This window comes from Fistularia commersonii, chromosome 16 (assembly GCF_037954325.1).
Source record: "Fistularia commersonii isolate RoL2024-O1a breed Wild chromosome 16, RoL_Fcom_v1.0, whole genome shotgun sequence".
NCBI classification, from domain to species: Eukaryota; Metazoa; Chordata; class Actinopteri; order Syngnathiformes; family Fistulariidae; genus Fistularia; species Fistularia commersonii.
In genome coordinates, this window is record NC_141299.1 from 9278763 (window position 1) to 9303738 (window position 24976).

Consider the following 24976-nt stretch of genomic DNA (forward strand, 5'->3'; position numbering starts at 1 on the left):
TCATTAGTAATTTTGGGTGAATTCCATCTAATCTGAAAGGATATACAATCAGCAAAGGGTTTATATTTTCAGCATTAATGTCATCATTGGGTCAGATGAGGTGACACAGAGGCGTAGATTATCTAAATGGTAACGTGAAAACCATAACAGGTATTCTTACATGAGAATCCAGTCCCAGGAATTTGCATAATCTTCAAAGATCCTCATGCCAAGTTCTTTTGCATTCAGCAGACTGGAGATACCTCTGTTATGAAGATCCAGAGTGGTTTGAAACAGTTTTAGAAATAAAGGAGATGAAAAACAGAGTTTAATAATAACAGTTTTCCAGTGCTTGTTATAATATATACACACTATATCTTTAGAGCACTCATGGTAAAACAAAAATGAATAGTGTTGAAAAAGCAGGACATGTTTAACATAAAAGAAAAAAAACCTTTGCGTTACTGAAGCACTACTGGGTAGCAGATCTACAGTTAAGTGTAAATGCAATAGGATTTTGCTAAATGTTGAGCATTTGGCAAAATAGCAGAACATCATGAATGCATCAGAACTAGAACCCTTACAATTTATATTCACAGGAAAGGCAAGGGAATGATAATGAGTGGAAGTAAGAAATTTACACAAAATAGTTTTCAATATACTATTTCTGGTTTAAAAAATTCTCTATTAGCTATGTACTTAATTCAGGTCTTAAGATGGTCAATTCTATTAATTTGAAATTTCATTGTACTTCAAGTTCGGGGGAGGGCCAAAACCTTAACTAGATCCAGATTATTCATCAAGCACACATAAAACCACCAGCAGAGTAATTATATGGGCAAACTAGGTGGGATAACAGCAATCCCACTTTAATCACTAACCTTAACAAATATTTCTCCAAAATAGCTTTAACCCCAAGTTAATATTTTACAACACCCTTGGGCCTTAGACGTGAATCCTCACAACTTCCCATGTTTTTTCTGGCATTCTCTACATTAGGGGCTTTATAAACAGGACAAAATTAAGCACCTCCCATTGGCTCTACAGTCAGCAGATGCTCCAATCAGAAGTGTGCTGCCTATATCTTGTGGGCAAATCAATAAATGTTGTGGAAGCATTTACAAAGCAGCAACTTGTGGTGAAAATATATATTTTTTTCTGATTAGGGATAAAGTGCTTCAAAACTGTACGCTGAATTGCTTCTTGGCTTGTTTATGACGTCTACGTTGACACTTGTAGGTCTTGGCTCTAGTTTTCACAGATCAGCTAAAGAGATCATTTCAGTAACATTTTGCCATTCTACTTTTTTCCAAATGTCTTTACACCAAACATATTGATCCTTCATCACTTCTCTGAGCAGCATTTAATTTACTTGTGTGGTGTTTTTTGTCTGTTTTGTCTGTTTCCTCTGAAGTTCTGTATCCAGTGTGTAATGAATGGATTGCAACTTTGATACATATAGTAATATACTCATTAGAGGTATGTTCAGCTATATTTATTGCTCTTTTATTGTGAATATTGAGGTCTTGCAGATGTAAACAAGTACATAATTGTGGTGTTCTCACACAGTGTGTTGAAACAATGACTTAACACCATGTTAGACCGTTGCCAAAAATGAGGATGAATGTTGTTTTTTAAGATTAGGCTTAACATGAACACATCTTCATAGACACAGTGTGATGTGATGTGACATGATGTGATGTGATGTGTGTTTGACATGTGGTAAAAAACTGAAATAAATGACGCAGACATAATTTGCTACAAATTAGTTCACATTTATATATGCGTCACAAACGTCAGTATAACGTCGGTATAACTTTGCTTGCATTGTCATTATGATGCTATAGAGTGAATGACAAGGTTCATTCAGAGCAGAGAACTCATCTGCCACACCTCTCAGTAGCAAAATGTAGAGTGAACCTGCAAGGGACTACATGGATGGGATGTCACCCAGACTTGTTGATGATACCAGATGACATCTTCCTCTAAAATCAAACTTCTGCAGTTGTTACATTCATTTTAACATAATTCGTGTAAGAAATGGACAAACGCTTTCAGGACAATACAATTATGGGTCAGCATTTGTTTTTTAATATTTGAAACAAAGCGAGCCGCTGTGATCAACACTCAACTTGAAAGCATCAGCTGCTATTCGCACTTCCACCTTTTATGTTGAACAGACTGCCCAGGATCGTAGAGAAGGGTTAAGTTACACAGTACTTTGTCTCATGCCAATACCTGGAACTGCTATACTCATGTCCTCTGGTGGACAGTGGGTGACAGACCTCTACTTAAAAAAAGTGATTCTTTATCAATCTCTACCTTTCAATGTATATGTACACCATGAACATCTAGAACTGTCCCTGGCATTCAGCAGTTTCACACATCTGAGAATGTTTCAAAATTATGCAGAGGATTGTCTGATTTTGAACTTAGGGTGAAGGGCTACATCAGACCATCCTTAGATAATGCAGAACAACTCTATAAGTTTGCATTTGTAAATGTTTACAACCCTTTTTTACATAGAGCAAAGCTCTCAGGTGAGGCAATTGTCTTTTTAATGTTCCCCATTATAAATGAAATATAGCTGATGGAATATGAGAATTATACCCTACACTACTTAAATCTTTCATCGGGCTAAAGACAACTGTGTGTCACAATCAGACACAGACTTTGATTTTAAGAGTTTATCACCAAACACAAACATCAACAAATTCAGCATTAAACAATAGAATATATTTAAAATTATAGATAGGAAAATTAAGTAAAAGGAGGAAAGTCAAGTCATTATATAACAACTACAATCTTTAACTATGGACCTGAACCTTTCCAAACTGACTATGTGAAATGTTTGAAATATAGACATAGAGGGAATAGCAGACCAGCTGAAATTTGTGTCACAAACAATACTGAGTGCAGTTCTGGTATCACACAAACCAATAAGAGCTCTAATTCAGTTGCTAAAGGTCATTGAAACACTCTCCACAGAGAGAGGTTTGGATCATATCCAGCACTGTTATGAAACCTTTATTGATCTTTTACTTTGTACTGGTAGTGAGAAAACTTCACCACCAGGAGTCACTGCCTCCCTCTGTATTCTACAAGGCATATTATGGTCTGAGACAGAAACTGCAGAAACTATAAACTGTTTCAATTATCTGTCCTAATTCTACTCTGATATTGCTGATTCAAGATTGTGGACTATTTTCCGATGAACAAAAAGCAAAGAGGAAACAGTTAGACTAAATATATTTGCTGAATTAGAAAGGAGTATAAAAAGCAATAAAATATAAAAGACCTTTCTAGTCCTTGGTGCATTGTAGATGCTTGACTGCAAAAACAAACAAATCAAAGCACTGGATATTTAACTGTGACTTGAATCATATTAAATTTGATAACAGCAAACACAAAATCATGTACGTTTATATCAGACCATGGGTTTATTTACATGATTTCACCTTCTCCATTATCATCCCTGCTAACGAAAGCTTCAAAGCAGCTGGTATAAGCTTTGGAAGTTCCATTTATTTTTCTACCAAAGTTGCGGGAAAGCTGAATCTTCATGCATTTAACATGCAAAAGAATTAGAATGTGGACCAGGCACATTCCTGGACATCAGTGTAATGCCCACTTCTCCTACCCTGTTATATCTGTCCAGAACTCTCTGGGGGCAGAAACAGCAGCCCTGGTCACAGTTTAACAGTTTTAAAATATGTAACCTTACAATAAAACATTATTTTAATGCAGCATTTATTCCATTCTCAATGTAATATGGCACTTTTAAATATACAATAATGTATTTCAAGAAAAAAAAATGCTATAACTTACTTGGCGGCGACTCTGAGGTCATCAACATTTCTCTTGTTATTTGCACCATCTTTGAAGATTGTCTGATTGGCTACAGTTAAAATTCCATTTCGTGTGATGAAATCAGGGAAGCACCGCTGAAGAACTTGAACACATACAAAAACAAGTTAATTTGCCTCAGAAACTACATCAGGTTTCTGTGCTTACAGCATTTTGCATTGACTTACATGGTCTGCTTGGAACAATCATAGAAGGGCAGTCTTCATCTCGTAAGACTTCGCCAACAGACTGATTAGGAAATATGAAAGAGAGATTTTTCAACCCAGTGAACTAATATTGTATTATTTATCTGCATTATTAGGAAACAACTTTTGAATTAAGTTATGTTTAGATATTTTATTTGGTGTATATATTTTTGGATATTATGTTGGGCTATTATTATTACTTAAAACCACAGTTAATGAGAACTCAATTTTGATATCTTTTTTACTCTTTTTTTTCCTCACAACCATTTACCCATTGTTGATCACAGGTCCACGTATGGTTCCAAAAAATAATTTGTGAATCCAACCAAAAGGTCCACTGCATGTTATCTTAACATAATGTAGCATATTGAAACCTCAGTGAAAACCAAAACAAAAAAAAAAAAAAAATTGTAACGATGGCCATACACCCTATTCACTAGTTACTGTTAGAAATAACACAATTTGTACACCTGTAAAGATTCTGATTTCTTAAATGTGAGAGATGTCTATGTCATGCTAAGACTTTTAAGTTGATGATCAAACTTTGGAGAAGACTCTTAAAATGGGAATTTTTCTAAGCAGAATATTTTTGTGTGGCATGGCTCAGGTGGTTAGAGCGGTTGTCTTGGAAACAAAAGTTCCTGATTCTATTCCAGAGCTCCTCTTAACATGCCCAAGTGTTGAGGAAAACACTGAACACTCAACTCTTCCGCTCCATTCTTTATCCCATGACTCACGACATGGTTCATCCATGATGGATGAAATACAGAGAAGTCTAAATTCTAAAAATAATTTGGAAACATGTCTTCATCTAAAACCTGTGAGTGATCCTCCATTATATTTACAGAATCAATAACCAGATAGTCAGCAGTGAAAGCACCAAATCAAATTATTGATACAACAATGTCATACTTGAGATGATGTTGGAAGGGGAATAAGTGATTCACTTTAAACTGAATTACTGTGTTATAAGGTGCACCCACACACCATCTCACTTTCTGGATCTTAAATACAACTGTGTCAACGTCACCAGTGCTGAACTGCTGCCAGCTAACATAGAGGGCTGTGACATTCATCAGCGGCTGCTAGCTCACTTCCGCCTGCTTCTCAAATCACATTCAAATGTGCTCTCCATTATTATGACTGTCTGGATAAAACTGATGAAATATGAATATGGATACATTTTTTGAAGTTTAAATGAAATTCTGAAAATAATTATGTGCCGTAAAGGTTTAATTAACAATTAACAGCTCCATCCGAAAAAAAGTTTATTATTTCAGCTTATTATTTTTGGTATTGGAATATGAACGCTGTGTGCCATTCTTTTTTTAAATGAATATTGTATATACTGCAGAATTATGTGCTCACACAGAGACAATTATTTTTAAAATGGATGGCTGTTGTTCACATAGAATTGTGTATATACAATAAGTGATTATCTCATCACTGTTTCTCACCTTACTGCCAATCTCAAAGCCCGGTTTGCAGAATTGCTTATAATATTCCCAGTTTTTGGTATTCCATGCATCCAGGAGAGTGGCAAATCTGTCAGGGCACTTGGAGACACAAAGCTGGAAGAGGCAAAATCATCTCTTAATGAGGGAACCTATCAATCTTGGATAATAAGTTGCAGAGGAGAAGTTGGGAGGACATAAAACATTGTGAAATATTCTGCTAGAAAGGAGTACAGCCTGTGTTTCACCTGGGTTGTAGGGCACTGGAGGTTAATTAAAACTGCAGGGTTGGCACATTTCAACATGTTGAAGTAGAATAATATGGCTTTGTTTCTATGGAGACAAATGACAAAGACAAGGAGGTGAGGCAAATATAAAGGATTTAACATGCTAAGAAATTTGCCCGTTTCTATGGAATACTTAAACAGGAAGCATTTACACAGATACCCATGGTCTACTATTCAATAAAGCTGGTCATCATTTAAATTCATCATCAAACTGTGTTAATATAACAAGATAAAACTCACAGACATTTAAGGAAAACAAAAAGGCAGATATTTTTTTCACTCACGCATTAGGGTTTCCTTGCTGGCCACAAAAGTGACCATGGCTGTCCGTTGGATAGACAACTTTCCTGGGGTCACCATGGATCCAGGCTAAAAGAAGAGCACAACATGTCGCCTTTTAAGTTTGGTGAGTTTCTAATATATGAGGCTGTACAACACAAAAACTGACGGGTACAGCAACATAGATGTAAAGGTTATTCTTAGCCACCTAAAGTCCTATATTACGCTATATCCAGTGTAAATACTGACTTATTTAACATAAAGGGTATGACCATGTCATCACCATCGTAATTAAAGAATTAAAGATCCTTTAGACGAATGAAGATCCTGTACAGATCACCAGGTTTGCGTCTCTCTCTCTCTCTCTCTCGCTCACCAATAAAGATAAATAACTGACATAATTGACATCACTGCAACTGATAGGCTGCATGGAGATTTGAATGTATACATGAAAATTGACAGAGGAATGATCTATCTAATAAAAACAGATTAAAGAAACCAACTGACCTGGATTTGTTGTCTTAGTAAATCTAAAAATTAATTATGTTTAATTTGTTTGCTCAGCTTGAACAACACTGTGTTACAATCTTTCACCTGGCCAGGAAATAAAGAATTGTGCTGAATGTGAAAAACAACTCAAAGTCATTGTACAGTCTTTGACAGAACAAGGATGATTAAGTGGGGAAATATGCAGAAAGAACAGTAAGTTCTTCTGCTAACTGCCGGCATGTCAGCGTTTATTTGCAGTCACGTCTATTGTCAAGGCTCTAGGTTGTTGGGAAACAGTCTGCTCTTCTCATGCCAAAATTGAGATGTGACTTTCAAAACAAAAGACAAAGACAAAAAGGCAAGCGATGGGATTTTGGTAACAGTCTCGAGGTTTTAGTTAACCCTCAAGATGTTTTTTTACAAAAGATTGAAAGAAAGGAGCTGGGTTGAAAATTAAGTTGGAAAAGAGGAAGGGGGGAAAGCAAGTGAAGGTAAATGTTCAACTAATTAACTAATTGGATGACTGATTCAGGTGCTCCTAAGATGCCATGGCCTCAGTTTGAAGACAAAGTGAATTCAGAACTAAATGTCATCAATAAAACTGAATAAAAGTGGATTTTCGAGTCATTAGGTCAAAAATTCAAGTTTTACAAACAAGATTAAACCAAGTCAAAACAACTACAGTGAGTCACAAACTGAATGTTGCAGTTGAACCTTCATATTAATAACCCGTCCTCTGGAGAAGCTGTATTTCTGAACTCCCACACAATTTTCAAAAGCAGTCAATTTGTCAAATAACCCACTGTTAGAAGATGCCACTAGTGCCACTAGTCTACACCTGTGAATTTTGGGTTAGTTCAAGTTTAAACTTTTTTTTACATAATGAACACAAAATTAATCATTGCATTGCTAAGTGGGATGAAAAGAAATTGTATCACAAAATTTTATTTGATGGCATTAGCAATAGAGAATTGTGAGCCAGTTACACAAAACACTGTCTCCAGCACAATGAGAAGTGGTTTAATGTAGAGACACAAATGGCTGCCTCTAAATCACAACCCTGTTGTTATTCATCTGTAGCACCGTGTAAGCAAACATGCACACACTTTTAATAGGAAAAAGGCCATCAGAAGTTACTCTGTGTGTCAACAGGGAGGGGCTGTATTGAGATCTGCCTGGGCAATGAGGTAGTAAGCAAATGGAGCTGCATCCTCTAGCAAGGACAGCTAGGGTATGTAGAAAAACTCTCAACACTTCACTGATCCCCTGTCATCTTTCTGCACTACACTGACACAAATGTATATTAACTTTCTTTTCTGAGGGAAATTCTGCTACTCTGTCAACCGTTCATCTCAAGTACCCTCTAATAACATCAAGGTCAAGGCATATAAGGAAAGGAAGCAAAGAGTCAATGGTTACAACAATCTCTTTGGACTGGAAAAGAATGACAAGGAATTACTTAGTCTGGAAGTATTAAACCCACAGCCTCCAGTCGATCTGATAAATTGCATTTGTATATTTCAATAGGATTGTGAAACTTTGTGGGTTGCAAACAGGAATTATGTGTCACTCACCCACTGTACCAAGTGTGATGTAGCTGAGGATGACAATGATGAAAATAACACAGCATACCAGATCAGTGCAGCTCCTGGGAAGAAAGTGAAGCAAGAAAAAGTAAATATCAGAATAACCGAGAATATAAAAAGAATACAGTATGTTAACTGATTTATGAATGGACTTACTTTGTCCAAATTAGTATCATTAATCAAGTGTTATGCCATGTGGTGCAAAAGACTGCACAAAGCAAAACAGCAAAAAAGGAATCTTTACATTAGAGTGGGTATTGCTGAATCCTTAACTTGGCTTTCTTCTTGTGTTGCCTAATTAGGTTGCCTTTTTTGTCTCAGAGCTCAGGTTCAGATTTAATGTACAATCAGAGACATGTCTTTCATCCCTTCTCCAAGCTCCAAACCTTTCTTGTAGCATTATGTAACAAATGTGCTGACAGAGCAAAGCAAAACACTCACTCATAACTCTCAATGCATAAATTGAGATATGAAAGAAAAAGGAAACATTAGTGGAGGAAATTTATAAGAGCAATCTACTGCTACCAGCAACTGCTGAGCGATATTTTGTGTACGAAAAATTGGTCTGAGCAAAGGTCGCTGCTGCTCAACCAAACTACATAGTACTCATCATTTACTGATAGTGATAATGTAGGTGCTGAATGTATGTATGAAGAAAACTGTACTATAAAAGAAGATGCAATTACCATATATACGTATACATTTTGCCATAAGTAGAGAGGATTTGTCTCAATTTGTCTTTCGAAAAAAGGATACCAGCGATATTCTGAGCAGCCTAAACTTTTGGGTTACATAGGACAAAATTTGCGATTTGCCAATATATCTAATCTGTGTATATCCTAGCTGATAGAACCTTTTTTTCAGTGTGTATAATTTGATAAAACTATGAAGAAACAGTCTCATCGGATGAACTTACTGTAGCACACCCTGCGCAGGATTTGCATTGGAGCGGACTGGTCATCTTCTGTGCAAGTTGAATGATTATTGCTGTTTAGAATATTTTATAAATCCCTAGTGGAAAATTTTTAACTGATTTTAACCCATCACACATGAAATGCCAGCTCAGGGTTTTGCTAAGTAACACTTTGACAGGCCAGGGGAAGCTCATGAATCAAACCAGGAATTTTAAGTCCCAAGTGGACCACTTTTACCAACCAAGCCACACTGTCCCAAAATAAAGTCAAGTCACTTATAAGATCATGAAAAGCAGTATTGACCCTCACCGTTTACTTTTTTCAGAAGAACAGTAATTTTAATATTACAGCAGGAGCTGGCATGTTATTGGGCAGTTAAATAAGTCCGTAATCCTAGCTGAGGAACTCAGTTATTGAGTTCACATATTTTTGCAGGACATCAAAAACAGATATGGTGCTGAGCAGACGCTGTAGCCCACTTTTTTTTGCACTGGACTGGAAATCTTTTGATTTCCCGTCGAGTAGATTGTATTTCTTCTTTATTGTTTCCTAATAACTAGTCCACGATTACCATTGTTTCAAATGCATCGAGAATATCCATCGTCATTTAAAGTTGTACACCTTTGTTCATATTGGGCCCAAAACAAACATTTAGAGCTGTTACTAATTTTTCCAGAGACCATCTGCTCTGTATCTTCAGGCAGATATCCAAACATGAAAAATGTTCTATGAAGAGACGTTTGAAAACACAGACTCAGCATTTAGTTATAAAGTTGGAAAAGAGAGGAAATAACAAAAGACAAATCACGTTTTTTGTGAGTGGATAGCAAATGTTTCTGGAGACCATGAATACAGATAAATGAGACACCACAACTCTGCCTCAAAAGACAACTGTCCACACTACTAGATATTTTGTTAAATTGTTTACTTTTTGACAAAGACAATCATATTGGGGTTGAATGGCATTTCAGCCAATATGAACAGCGTTTTATGGGTTGCTGTAACAGCAAAGATTTACTGCTAGTACTGTATTTAATACATTCTCCTTCAAGTAGAGATATCAAGTATCATTCAAGAACATTCCACTCATTAGAAATAGAGAACCTTGGTTAGAAACTGTAAAACTCTTATAGAGCTGCAAACTCTCTCAAAAAGAGGTGATTATATTATTGAGACAAAATGCAAATACAAAACAATTGTGTTCATAAAAGGCCAGAAGTAGGCAAAGGCAAATGATGAAAGCAAGCTGACAAAGCAAGAAAAGAGAAAGCAATTCTGCTCTGTTGTCTTATCTCAGAAATGCAGACATCAGGTTAGATCTAAAATATGATCAAACTGCAGAGATAATATATTTGGACTCCTACCTGCTATTCACTCCAAAACATCAGTTCCCCCAAGATGTCACCAACAAATACTTATACAGGAACCGAATCATTGCACTGCTTGTTGTGCAGCCAAGAAGGGCTTGGAAAGAGAATAAAATCACTGCTTAAAGCCCTGGCAGTGCAACATGAAATTGTCAGTGCTTCATTTGCTAGGCTAATATTCTCACAGAGCAAATGTAATTGAGATGGCAGAAGAGTCATCAGTGCTGGGAATCTGCCTGCCACACACTGTATTATAGATTTGTGCACTAAAGTGATTTTTTGCATGGTCACTAATTTCATAAGGATCATGGTCTGAATGATTAGTAACTTAGTCAATTTGCCTGGTACATACTCCATATGTTTACTGCCACAGGAAGGAGTTGATGGTGCTGCTATAAATTGATTGAGTTTAAAATTCAAAATGAGTTTAAAAATCCAATGTAGAATTTCCTCCCTCAAGGACCCCCTTTATAGTAGTTTTCATGAGTTGATATGAGAATTTTAACAATCAAGAGCTAAACTGAGGTTAGATCAAAAATGAACAATGTCAAGTACTGTATGACTGTAGCTTCGGATTAGTTATTTTACATAATGGAGGTATATGAAAACAAAGACAATAAGATCCACAGGCTCTTTTGGCTCCCTGTCTCCCATTAGGGAAAAAGCCTCTCGGCCAAAGTAACATCAAAAAATCCTTGGTTGTTTCTCCCAACTGCAGCAGTGTAAGAGAGGGTGGGATACAGACACTTAAGGAAATAGAAAGATGCCATCAGAGGGGCCTGTCAAACTGACATTGAACAGCTTACAGACCAATGACAAAAAAAAAATAGGCCTGAAGTGATACCCTGTGGATTTTGCTTTATTGCAAAAATGTCATTTTCGGATGTAAAGAATTACACGGGCTAATTGTGGTTTCGTATATCACACCAGGCTGCAATTCATATAAACAAGTGTTCCTGTGCTGTTGATCCGATGACTCATTGTTACCCCTGCAACAGCCACAGCGATATTGGACCATATATTTTTGGTGTATCTGGCTGGTTGATGTGTGTCACTGGGGTTATTCCAGCCACCAGCTGGAACCAGGGTCATTGGTTGAATGAAGAGTGCTGCCAACATTCTGTCTCGACCTTTGTTTATGTAGCATGACAGATGATTATCCTATCAGGAGTGTGTGCCTGAGAGATTGCATAAAAACCCCAATCGATACAGGAATTGTTTCCCTGAAGATAATTGGTCAAAAGGAGTTTAAAGAAAAACCTTTCTTTCCAAAAAAAAACTTGTTCAGTATAGCATCGTCCTTGTTTTTCCATTGAAAATGAACAATTTAATATGTTTTCCTTGTAATGCAGAGCATTGGGCCAGGGAGGGAACAAAAGGTCAGTCAGGCAAGACTGAAAAAGCTACACTATTCTCTTACTGTCTGGGGGTCAGAATTCAACCACATTTTATGTTTCCATTTATATTTCAGGCTATATAATGCATACTATCCTATTAAAAATTGAAACAGTCTGTCATAATACAATATGTACAAAGACATTTAAATGTATCTACTAGTGGAAATGTTTGTGATGTGGAATGTCCATTACCTTTTACAAACTGGGCCTCTGAAATTTGGGTCAAACTTGCGTGGTTCACCTATGAGACAAGCAAAGAATGATTAGTAAACAAAGAAAAGGTAAAGAATTATCCATCCATTCATTTCTACAGCTTATCCTGCCATCTCAAGGTTGTAGGAGGGCTTGAGCAGGTACACTAGACCGCTCAATCGAAAGGGGCACATACAGAGACAAACAACCATTCATTCTCTCATTCCGTTGCGGTTTGGGGTCGGACCCCTGTGCCAACACAAGACTCTGCACCAAAACAAAGAGGAAGAACAGTTACATGAACAGATGGGGGCTGGAACAGGTAGACAAGGTGGGAGTATACTGGGCCGGAAACAGGGGGCTATGTGGGAGGACGCTGGGCCAGGCAGGGCAGATGCTGGGCAGTTAAGGGCTGGAAGAGGTAGGCAGCATGGCTGCATGATGAGCTTGTCCGAGGAGAGCCCGGTAGGGAATGGGTAGCTAGACGGGAAGGCGCTGATATACACTGACGAGGGAAGCCCTGTAATGCGAACAGGAGCTGGCATACACCGGCGAGAGGGAGGAGAGACAGGGACCCGGATGAAATTGGGGAACTAGAGGCTAGGTAGGATGCATCGGTTTACATCACCGGGGGAGGGGGGGTTCCATTAGGGAAGTGGCAGCCAGGTAAAATGTGCTGCTTTACACTGCTGAGAGGGAAGGGCAAGGGATGCAGCTGAGAACAAGGGAGTCCACAAAGACTGAGGGTACAGCAGGGGGCACAGGAGTCTGTGAGGACCAAAGCTACGATAGAAACTAGTAACATATGATGAGTAACATATTAGTTAATTCATTTCATATCATCTTTGTTCAACCGCTGTCATGACATTGATGGAACTGATATCGGATGCAGTATTCACAAAACTTCTGTTTTGCATTTGTACAGGAAGAAGGAGCTGAATGAGCCCTTGGCCTCCATGATTGTGGGAGACACACAGCCTTTCAGCATTGTAGAGGATCAGGTACTTAGAGCAAACTGGATCCAACCTATGTAATCCCAACAAGGAAGGTGTTTTTGGTGACAAAATACTGTATGACAGTAGTGATAGCCTACATGTCAAAATTTAACCACTCCTTTTCCATTAGGCTGTAAAGGCTATGGTCAAGGCAAAAAGAAGCAGAAGGCCAAACAACAGCTCCAAAATGTTTCAACTGTTAGTTTGACCTCAGACATGTAGACATCCATAAACATGGATGCATATCTGGCTTTAACTTGCCAGTATATTGATGAAGATACTCATCTCAGGTCAACTGTACTAGGAGAAGTACAATTCCCTGAGGCACAGGTATAAATTTGGCTAGTGTGAAAACATCCCTCATGGACAAATGAGGCATTAAATCAAAGGTGACTTGTTTCCTCACTAATACTGCAGCAAACACAATTGCTGGGGGATAAGGCATTGAGGATGTGACATACCATCTGCATTGCGCACACCTTGAATTTGCTTGTGAAGACGGGTGACCCTGCGTGCTGTCCTTTATCTGGGCAAAGGCAAGGAGGCTGGTGGAATATTTCTGGAGCAGCATAGCTGCAAAAGTTAGATCCCCTCTTTTTTAATTTTCATCTATAGTGTGTTATTTGTTTTGTTTTGTATTGCTGCACGTTTCACAATAACTTTAGTTTGTTTTATGTTTAAAGGAGAAGCTTGCACTTCCTCAGGAGCAGATGGGGAAACCCAAACTGAAGCTGATCCGGGAGGTGGACAGCAGATGGATCAGCACCTTTGCAATGCTAAAGATACTTAGTGACCTAAGGGAACCAGTGGGAGCAGCAATGACTCGCTTGGATAATGGCATCCCTTAACTGACCTCCGAGGAGTATAATAATGTCAATGGATGCTTGACGGTCTTATCGTCATTTCATGAAGCCACTGTGGAGCTCTCTGAGGAGAAAAGAGTTTCTGCCTCAGAGGTGATCCTGTCACTCAAAGTGGTGGAGAAGATGCTCCAATGAGTGGTGACAACAAGTGCAATGGCCTGACAACGTGGATAGCACCTTATCAAGCTCCTAAAAGAAAAGCTACACATTCTGCAGTGCTGATGTATAATGACATTTTCAACATTACTTGACCTCAGACTTAAAACAATAGGCTTCTTCAATCCCACAAAAGCTGATGAAGCGGTGAAATGACTCATATTTGAATGTGCAAATATCATTCATGAAAGAAGTCCATCACCATCCCCAGTGACTGCAGCATCACCATCATCACAGACTGTAGCTGAAAGACCTATTCTTTTTTTTTTTGCTTTAGTTCAACTCTCGCTTACATTATCTGTTTATGCTTCACAGGAAACAAGCTATGGTGCCATTTGGATGCTACAGTGATGGAGTCCAAAAGAACACACAATATGATCGCTGATGCCACAGTCAAAGTACAAAGACATCTCCCAGAACCAAATATTAGTAGAACCGATGACCATCTTGTGTATTTGGAAGGCAGAACTGCATTTATCCTATTTGTTCAGACTAGCAATAGGGTACTTGTGCACCCCAACCTCTTCAGTGCCATGTGAAAGAGTTTTCTCTAAAGCAGTGCTTCTCAATTATTTTCCGTTCCCCCACCCCTCCGGAAGAGGAAAACATTTCGCCCCACCCCCTTTCCCCCACTCTTTGCCCCAACACCTCTGCACAACATTGTACCCTATTAACAATGAAGGAAAGAAAAAGAAAGAAATATAGATCAAATTGCAACAAGGAATCTTTATTAACATTCATTAACATAACAGTGCTCGCTGGTTTACTGAAGTAGCTTTCACAAAGGAGGATGGTTGTTGGCAATATTCGGCACATTATCGCTGAAAAAACTCAGGCGGCTTATCAGCGTAATAGGGGTGTAATATCTTTAGGTAACGGGTTAATTTATTGGGCTTTATGCTGTCTGCTGTCAACATGTTTAGACACAATGTAAAGCAGGGGCGTCAAACTAATTTCTCATCGCGGGCCACATACAGCCTAGGTAGATGTCAAGTGGGCCGGACCATTAAAATGATAGCATACTCAGCAATAAATAACCAAAATATAATGTTTTTCCTCTGTTTTGGTTTAAAGAAGTTCAAAGACATTAGGAAAATCTTGGAATTTAATGAACAATCTTTTTACAAAACATTTTATGAAACACCTCATATTTCCTTAAACAAATGTGTAATTTACTTGTATCATTCACATGTATGCATTGCAAGTGATTCCACTGATTGTACAAAGGCGCAAAACTTTGACAAGTAACTAGTATTGAAAAATATAGTAATGCACTTTAAGATTAAATGAGATTTATAAAGAAAGGGATTTTCATACAAACTAAAGACAGTGCTATTAAATGTGCAAGGTAGAAAGTATTCACCTGTCCTGTAAATGTGTTAACTTCATTCATGAAACATGCATACACATACAATACATACTGAAAATGTATGGAGTTGCATGAACAGTAGAATTCCACCATTCTCTTTCGAAGTGAAGCTGGTGACTAACATTAAATTGCACACTTTCGCTTGCAATTACTGTGGGTAGCTGGCTTTTACTGCTGCTTCACCGATTTCTCGGCTATCGGTGAAAGTGGACTGCTGTTTCCTCAGACCCACCAGCAATTCGTTGATCTTATCTCTTCTCAGTTGTCTTTGTAAGCTGTCATATTTTTCGCTGTGATGAGTCTCATAGTGACACCAAATCTTATATTCCTTGAATACCAAAACTTGTTGCAAACACACCAAGCACAAAGGTTTCCCGTGCGTCTCCGTAAATAAATAGGACATAGCCAATTTTCCTTTGAAAATTCTACACTCTTTATCAACTTTTCTCTGTTTTGATTACGACATATTGGTTAATGAGGGAGTCGTGGGGAGGTAGAGAATAGGGTAGAAACAACGTCATAACAAGCAGCAGATGGCGCATTGATAACATTTGCTGATTGGTCTGTCTCAGTGATGCAGATTATCTTCTACTCTGATCAAAATAGTGCGTCCCCCTAGCGGAAAATTCTTGAATTGCATTATATTTAAAAAATTAAATCCTTGTCTTTTATGCATTTTTTCACTTTCAAACTATCCTGCGAGCCTGATCGAACCACTTTGCGGGCCGGTTCCGGCCCACGGGCCGTATGTTTGACACTCCTGCTCTAAAGCAAGAGAAGTTATCTCCAAACAGAGAAACTGCCTGAATCATAACACAGTTGAACAAATACCGTTCTTAAATAAATATCAATAAAACAGTCCACAATCACATACCCCTCACTTCAATAGTCATAAGAACAATCTCTGACATTGTCTTCCTTCCTTGTTGAAACACTTTAATGCTACAATCCCTGACATCTTATCGGACATTTCATATTGAAAAAGGTATGACAGTAATTGCCAACCTGAATACACTTTGAACTTGAAATTTCATCTATTTTGATCAATACATGAACCATAAATAAACCACTCCAGTAATAGAGCTAGCATGAGACAGAGACTGGGTGAGCAAGCGAGCAAGCATGCGTGCGTGCGTGCGTGGTGAATGTAAATGATCCAGCAACCACAGAGACCAAAGTTCCAACTTCTAAGTTCTCCTTGATTGCCGGTAACAAGTGCCAGCCATGAGCTCCCAATGCACAGAAATCAGCAGCAAGTGTGATGCCACAGACCACCGGGAAAGTGCACAGTTCCCGAAAGCCAAACCCTGACGCAATCACACATCTGGGAACACCTTCTGCATGTTTTTGGCCTGTGGGAGGAGGGCCCCGAGGAAACCCACACAGACACACGGAGAACACACAAGCTCAGAAATACAGAAAGTTCACCAGTGGTAATCAAACCATACTGTTACTATACTGCTGTGATTTGACTGTACTGTTGAATGATGTTAAAACTGGTTTCGAGATTTTCTAACCAAATTAAACTGACTTTTCTTGTTGTTAATACAAGAAAACATCTCATGACTTTGCAGAGATAACCTATGCTGATATTATGAGATCCATAATTCACCCAAAGTTTTGCACACATGCAGGTAGGAAAAAAAGATTGCTTTTTTATTGGGTGCTTCCTGAATTGCTGTTTAGTCTGTGAAGTTAAAACCAAGTGTGATGCATTCCAAAGGACCCATTAATCATCATGCACAGATATCTCTAAGCAACTGAGTCATTCTTAGGAGCTGCATGAGTGGGCCTATCACCCATCTGCCCATTTCCCATACTAATCTTGTCAAGAAACTTACAAGCAGGCCTTGTTCCTAGTGTGACGAATGAGTACAGTATACTTACGTACTTGCAAATCTGGTGGATTGGTTCTAAATGTACCAAAAACATCTCAGTGTTTTGGGACACAAGAAAGACTTGAGGACTTGAACTGATGTCTATATTCTGGTGATGCAGCTAGGCATCTTTAAGATCGCACCTCTACTTAGGAAATTTGGTGAAAAGAATGACAAGCAGGTGTTAACTGTCATTTAAATGTACTTTTTTCTTTTTGGGGGCAACTTAACAAAGGCATCAATAAATTTCTGCATTCATCTATTACTAGTTAATATACTTTACTGCATTGGCAAAAAGAATGACCTCATACATCACAGAGAATTGATATGTTGACAACTCTACCCAGAAAGGTGGAATCCCAGGCTTCTCTGGATGTCTGAAACATACCAGTGTTCTCAGTGAGATCAATGAGAATCTAATCAAGAGCCGAAGTAAGTGGTTTCATAACAATTTTTGCGACAAGAACAACATAGCCAGTACAGAAAGGCAGACCGAGGCGAATTGAAAAATCTGGGCTCCTTGGAAAGTTCAAGGTTTGGCTTTACCAACATGGTTTGCTTCCGAGAGTTATGTGGCTGGTGACAGTGTATTAAGTCCCTATGATGTGTGTCAAAATAGTGTAGAGAAAGATCAATAACTACCTCCAGTACCTCCCTCTCTCTCTCTCTCTCTCTCTCTCTCTCTCTCTCTCTCTCTCTCTTCCTCTCATATATATATATATATATATATAAGATCTGTCAACCCTGACTTCTCCAATTATCCGTGGTAGATGAGTTCAAGGTGGCAAAGTGTCGGCTCCTATTAACATACAGGAAATCCCAGGATGAACAAGTCAGACATGTAGGCATCACTACCAGCTCAGGATGCAAGTGAGCAGCCAATACATTTGTTGCTTGAGCTGGGACCATGTTGAGGTTATGTAGCATTATTGGGATGTCAAGCACAGGGAGGCAGGGCCTTGGAACTTCACATCATCAACAGTGCGACAAGGCAAAACCTAAGACAAGAAGAGCCATGATCCAGGAGGAAGTGAGTAAACATGAGGAGGAAGCACAAAGGGGATGTTGAAGCCTTCAAAAGAAAGTGGACAAAATCCCAGGACTTATTGGAGGGCTGCACGGGAAAAGGTTGGCAGGTATGGCTGTTCCCAGACAGAAATTAAAGATGTAAATGGAGACCTCAACAACAGGACTCTCAAAACAAAACTAAAATACTGTAGACATACGCTAATCTGAATGAGACTGCGGGGTGGCATTATCTAAGACTAAAGAAACAGAAAAAACAAAAATAACAAACAAAAACAAACAAAAAAAGTACACACAGACGCACTGGATACTCTTGGCCTCTTGACAGACTAAAAGATAAATATCTAGTATCAGTCCTGAGTTGATGATCCAACTCATGATCCAAAATATGAGTTTGTCAGAGAGAACACAGCAACAAGTGGCAATTTAACAGCTGGTTTTTTTCTTTTTTTCAGTTTGCAAAATCAGCAATTACCTTACAACAGCCTTACAGCAATAGCGTTTGGCTATATTCATTCAAACTATTTTTTGTATTGTCATGCCAGTGTTCAAGCAGATAAAGGATTTTTATCAAATGAATGCAAGATTATACATTTTGGACAGCTATGATCTCTCTGGACATTTATTATTGATACTTTTTAAAATGAAACATGTTTGGATTAATGGTTTGGAATCATTTAAAAATACATCGATTTTTTTGAGATTTTTTTAAACATCTAATTTTTGATATTTGCATACATCTTTCAGAATAAATAATATGTATTCATGTTGCCATATTTCATACAACAGATGAGGAAATTGGCATTAGTGAAGATCAGAACTGCAAGTAGCCCTCTCGTTCTTGTGATTACTGAGTGGCTGTAGAGGAGCAACACAGTTGTGAATCAAAGTAGAAGAATTCTCTTTGAGGTGTGTGGGAAGATGAAAATATTTTAGTTCCTCTCTGAATTGCGAATTTGATGACTTCTTTTTATACAGGTTTAGACTAATTCACAGCCAAATATAAACGCATATTTCCCCACACTGCAAGCACAATCAAGTGGACATCCTTATGAGTATATCTGTTGACAAGGTATCAAATATTCTGTAATAACTGACCACTGAAAATTTGTACGGCAGAGAATGATCTTGGTGCAGCCTTGAGCATGGCCAAGTGTGAAACAAATATGGTTTTCTTACTTGATGCTCCGCATGCCACAATTTAAAAAAAGTGGGCTACTTCCATTCCTATGAGTATAATCCAAGTAAAGTTAATTTTGATATGTCAGTGACATATGAGGGAAGGGTCAACCCTCAACTGCTATTCAGAGTACACTGAATCACTGGAAGGAACAACAGGATAATGAAAACGCTTTCCAATAATGTGTAGGAACTGTAGTGAATGACAAATGCGGCAGAAACAAAACTGGTAATTGCCAATTATGATTATCACAAAATAATCTGTCTTTCACTTTCTTTTTATTTCCTAGACCCAAACATATTGCTGATCCAACCATGGAAAGCAACTGTGGCAAACACTGCTGAATCCATATGGCAAGTGTAAGTTACGCTACACAGGGGTCAACAAGAGATGGTGGTGAGGACAGATTGCAGTGCATTGCATGACACAGAACTGGACAGTTTTTCATAGACTTATTTGTGGTTTCTCAATAAGCCTACTGTTTAACACCTGTTAGTAAAATCAGCAACAGTACCAACAGGCAGGAGGTTTACCCCCATGATACCAGAGGGAAAATAGGGGCACATCTAAAGCCACAGTCCAAAATCTTCAATGCTATTCAATGAAGTACACACACACATCCATATGTATACCATAAACTGAGCCTTACCTCTGAGTACACCAGACTAACTACTGATGACAGGTATTTTCTCTTGTCCAATAAACAGATTTCAATGATAGGTTAATGAGTGTAGAAAATTATCTGTAAGGATACAGCACTATTATGTACAGGACAATGATATTCAACACAAAGTCTATGCACAGGAAAGGAATGAGCAGACTGTGCTTCTTCAGCAAGCTCAGATCCTTTAATGTATGCAGCAAGATGTTGGAGATCTTTTATAGGTCTGTTGTCTCCAGCGTCATCTTTTCTGCAGCTGTTTGTCGGGGGAGTAGCATCAGAGCCAGAGACTCTCACAGACTAGACAGGGACATTTGGAGAGCTGGCTCTGTGATTGGTTACAGGATGGAGAACTTTGAGGACCATGGTGGACAGGAGGACGCTTAAGAAACTGTCTTCCATCGTGGACAACCTGAACCACCCCTTCCACCTCACACAGGATAGACAGCGGAGCAGCTTCTCCAGCAGAGCGGTGCAGCTCCACTGTCCAACGGAAAGATACAGGATATCTTTCCTACCTCATGCAATAACCCTATACAATAACTCACTCTAATCAGTTACTGACCTACTTCACATTGCTCCTAATTTATTCCTATGTATTGGTAAATGTGGAGAGACGTTTTTCACATAGATTATACTTTAGACTTTTACACTTGATAGTTTGTTACATTTATTTATTTATTTGTATTTTTAGCTAGCTTGTCACTGTCTTGTCATTGTATGTCTTGCTGCTGCTGCTGCTGCTAAACAATTTCCCAAGCATGGGATCATTAAAGTACATCTTATGTCATCATCATCTCAATGGCTATTAAGACTGCAACAACTGCAGTTAGCCAGTGTTGGAAATGAGGCCAGTTGGTGTGCACGGCTGGCAGTAGTCGGGCTGAGTGAAGATCTGCTGTTAAAACTACTTGGTGAAAGCTAGGAGGGTGTGATACACTGACAGATACAAGAAGAAGACAGCGCAACCATGCTCTGTTGTGGCAGAGAGACTCCAGTAAAACCATAGATCCAATTGCTCATTAAAAACTAGGTCGAAACCAACAATTGTAGATCAAATCAGAAAAAAGGTTATATGGCTGTCATATCTGAACCCTAGATCTGCATTTGTAGCTGGTCTGCCACTGTAGAGAGATCAACATAAAAAGTTTGTTTTCCATCAGATTCTGTTGGTAACCTGACTGAAGAATAACAATAATGGCACTGGTTTTATATCACTGAGAGCTGACTGGGCACAAAAATGTTGTCATACACTACCTAATAAGAAAACAGAACAGAAAGAGAAAAACTACTTATCATTGATCAAATATGAGCGCAAATAATTAGCTAATTATTAAAATGAGGAATGTAAAACCTAAGATATTTCATTATTTTGATATTTACCAAAAAAAAAATTCCATTCCCCCTTAGAGAGCTTATAGTTCAAGCCAACCGGTTCACTTCCATTGAGTTACACCAATGTCATAATCAAAACTATAAACACTCCATATATCCTATATACAAAATACCAAACCCAATAATTTTATACCAAGAGCTCCTCACAGTCTTTCTGAACTGAAGAAGCCTCTCAGATGAGAGGTGAAACGCCTTTAAGGCCTTTAAACGCCTTTAATGGCTGCGCCACACCGCCCCTAAAGGCGTGGCGCAGGAGGTAGAACAATCGTCTTTGGAATCGAACATTTCTGGTTTGATTCCTGGCTCCTCCTAGCGTGTCGAAGTGTTGTTGAGCAAGACACTGAACCCCGAACTGCTTCTGCCGCTGGTTAACGGCATGCCTATGCTCATGGTTCATCCATGGTGGGTGAATTGCAGAGAACGAATTTCCCCATGGGGATTAATAAAGAATAAATTAATTAAATTCTTCTTTGTCTTTTTATTATTATTATTGTTATTTCTATTTAAAAATTAAAACGTCCAGTTGCCATGACAAGATTTGACAAGGACAAACTAGATAAAGCTGCTTTAAAGTAGTAAGGAGATGAAATCATGAACTAATCACACATGTAAAAATGTCTTAATGCAGTAGGTCTAAAAGCTTAATAATCCCTGTCAAAAAATTGAAAACATTGTGACAGACTAAGTTTATATCCAGATGGTGATATAGGTATGGAGACTGACCACTGAGAATCAAAAATCAGCATGACTGTGCTGGAGGAGAGCCAAATGTAACATTCTGGCCTGCAGTGATAACATTTAAAGGAGAGTCACAGAAGCAGCTCATCTTTTTATGTCATAACAAAGACATGGAATCGTGCACTTATTTGCTCTGGCTTTCTGAATCACAAAGTTAGATAGACTGTTCATGGATTTTTTTGGCTAGAAATCACATGCATAGTGAATATGTGTATGTAGGTAAGTATGACGTTGACATTTAAAGGGAATATTCTCTCATCTCACCTTACAGAGTCGAACTTTCTCTGCTTTAAACCCACCTCTGTCTCCACATACCCCTCCCCTATGATTCTAAACTCATCTATGTAATATATCCAGTACACAGACACATCAACATGAGTAGACACTGGCACCAGTGTCCCTCAGCTACACTGTCCAACACAAGCCTCTTTCATACTGTGGTCAGGCAAACAGCTCGCACACTGCAGGTGCTCTACACGGGTTGGGTCACAGGGGCCATTTGGAAAAGACTGTTTTATTTGATTTCACTCTGCAAATTCATAAACATTTCCATGTTCTGTAGACAGTAACACGCTGTGAAACTGCATCTCCATCAGAGTTATTTTGGACTTGATATGTGTAAGATCCAGCCACAAATACATATTTGGAGCGCATTGAAATGTTAAAAATTCAGCATAATGTTGCTCAGCAGGATAAGCATAGTCCGGGAGCCCAAATGCTAAGTACAGCACAGTATATTCATCCATATTTGATTAAAGTACTTCTGCCAATCTACTGAAGAAGGCAACAGCAGAAAGATGGCTTTGAGGCTTTGTTTTTCCTTTTGTTTGATGAAAAATTCGGTAATGATCAGGTTTTTCATGCAACAACAAAGAGGAGGCGTGGACCTCAATGGTTGGATTGCTCGAGTAGGCCATTGCAGTACGCATAAAAGATGCGTGATAAGAATCAGAACTACATAGATAAAGTTGACAGCACTCATATGAGCCTTCTCCTCAAAACATGCATAAATTGGCACACAAACATTGGCTGAATAACAAGAAATTAACTGGCAAGACCTCAACTTTATCAGACAGCACTCAACATTTAACATCTGAAATCTAATGGGATAGCACGTTTCCCCTAAATAAGCAGATATATCAAACATTTGGGCCAACATTCGCTGGTCTGAATCATTATTAAAATGCAACTGGACAGACAATCTGTTATGGCAAAATAATTTAAATTTAATGACACATTTTTTCATTAGAATTTAATTCAAGAAAACTGCTATGTATATATTCCAGATTTCAGTGTATTACTGGACATTCATTGCAATGTGGCAATGCAATTATAGTCACCATAATATGTACCATATTTTTTAAATTCAAATTTGCTGAAAATAATGTTTTAATGCCATTTTGGTTTCCCTTCATTCACACAAAAATCTCGAATTTATGTTTTTCTACATTAATCTTCCTCAAATTATCGTACACATTACCTCCATATTTATATACAAATGGTTTAATGGATTTTCAGTATTAACTTGAACTGCATTCTACTGTATCACCAAGGCTGTGCATCAGCAACCAGGTGATGTAGCTTGTATTTGTACACCTACACACACACACACACACACACACACACACACACACACTTCCTGAAAGGAAGAGAAAAGGATTTTGAGCCCATTTCAGAATTACTCCTCAGTGTTTAAAAAAAGCTACAGATGGCTTGCAGATCTTTCTTTTTAATTAAGAAAATTACCGTCATTCTTTTCCCTGTATTTAATAACCCTTCTGTACAACGGCATGTTTCCAGGTATTTGTACATTATTTGTCTTTTAAAATACAGTCTTTTATATGTACTAAGGAATTTCCCTCGGAATTGTGGCAACCATCACCTGATATTACAGGACTGTGCACTTGACATGAGTGGATTGGTAGCCAAAAGGACTTATGCCTAACCATGCATGGACAGTGCATATTCAGCAAGAGGTGAAGAAACAGCCTTCGCCTATGTCATCTGAAAAATACTACAGGGATTTGGCTTAGGAGTCGACTCCCATTGGGATCATGAGCTTCTGAGAGTGTCAGACATTGACAGCTAGTCTGCTGCATGAGCAGGGAAGTAGCTGTAGTGTTGTTGGGTCTTTTTGACCTTGGTAACTTTTATTGGATTTTCTAAGACAGTCAGTCAGTGGCAGTCCGTGTTAATGTGAACCTAAAGTTGCCCATGCTACTGTGGTTTAGTAACAACTTAGATAGATCTAGCTATCAAATGACCCTGAAGGGAGTAGCCATAAGGAAAAGAATATATTTTACTATAAGTCTGATGTGTTGAAAAGCGAATGTTACTACCTCAAAAAGTCAATATAGAATACAGCATTAAGACTCAACTAGTAGAAAAGTGCATCTGATCTTATTCTGTACATAGATGATTCACAAACCAAGTGACATTGCTGTGTTACACTACCCTCAGCTTCATCAACTGCATTATGCTTGAGGCTTCTTGGCATCTTTCACACCCATGACTGCTGTTATTCTCCAATCCCCTTGTGCACCACACTACTATTTCAGATGTGTCTGAATTCCCTTGCATTGGTACTGACCAATCCTGCCTGTCCTTGATATGGCCCATGAAAAGGACAAAACTTCTAATGGACTCAAAAACAAAGTAATCTGACTTCAGACTAACTACTGTATGCAGCAAGAGCACATAACCAACATAGTCTTAAACTC

At 38.4% G+C, this 24976-nt stretch overlaps 1 protein-coding gene across 7 annotated transcripts in view; it reads right to left on the reverse strand.

Annotated features, from left to right (window-relative positions):
• Window positions 1-24976, reverse strand: part of slc44a5b (solute carrier family 44 member 5b) — a 39334-nt gene that overhangs the window by 9536 nt on the left and 4822 nt on the right. For 3 of the 7 annotated variants that reach the window (XR_015107261.1, XM_086161509.1, XM_086161508.1), the window contains exons 2-10: window positions 11997-12045; window positions 8115-8188; window positions 6057-6141; window positions 5734-5818; window positions 5489-5602; window positions 4014-4074; window positions 3808-3931; window positions 3620-3664; window positions 161-244 (exon numbers count right to left, since the gene is read on the reverse strand). Coding sequence is in view for 5 of the 7 variants with exons in the window: in XM_086161509.1 (XP_086017635.1) it covers window positions 161-244; window positions 3620-3664; window positions 3808-3931; window positions 4014-4074; window positions 5489-5602; window positions 5734-5818; window positions 6057-6141; window positions 8115-8188; window positions 11997-12045 (721 nt within the window). In the remaining 2 variants the exon portion in view is untranslated. Of the gene's footprint in view, window positions 1-160; window positions 245-3619; window positions 3665-3807; window positions 3932-4013; window positions 4075-5488; window positions 5603-5733; window positions 5819-6056; window positions 6142-8114; window positions 8189-10404; window positions 10505-11996; window positions 12046-24976 lie in introns of all 7 variants that reach the window. The other 4 variants (XR_015107262.1, XM_086161511.1, XM_086161510.1 and 1 more) reach the window with 2 other exon arrangements.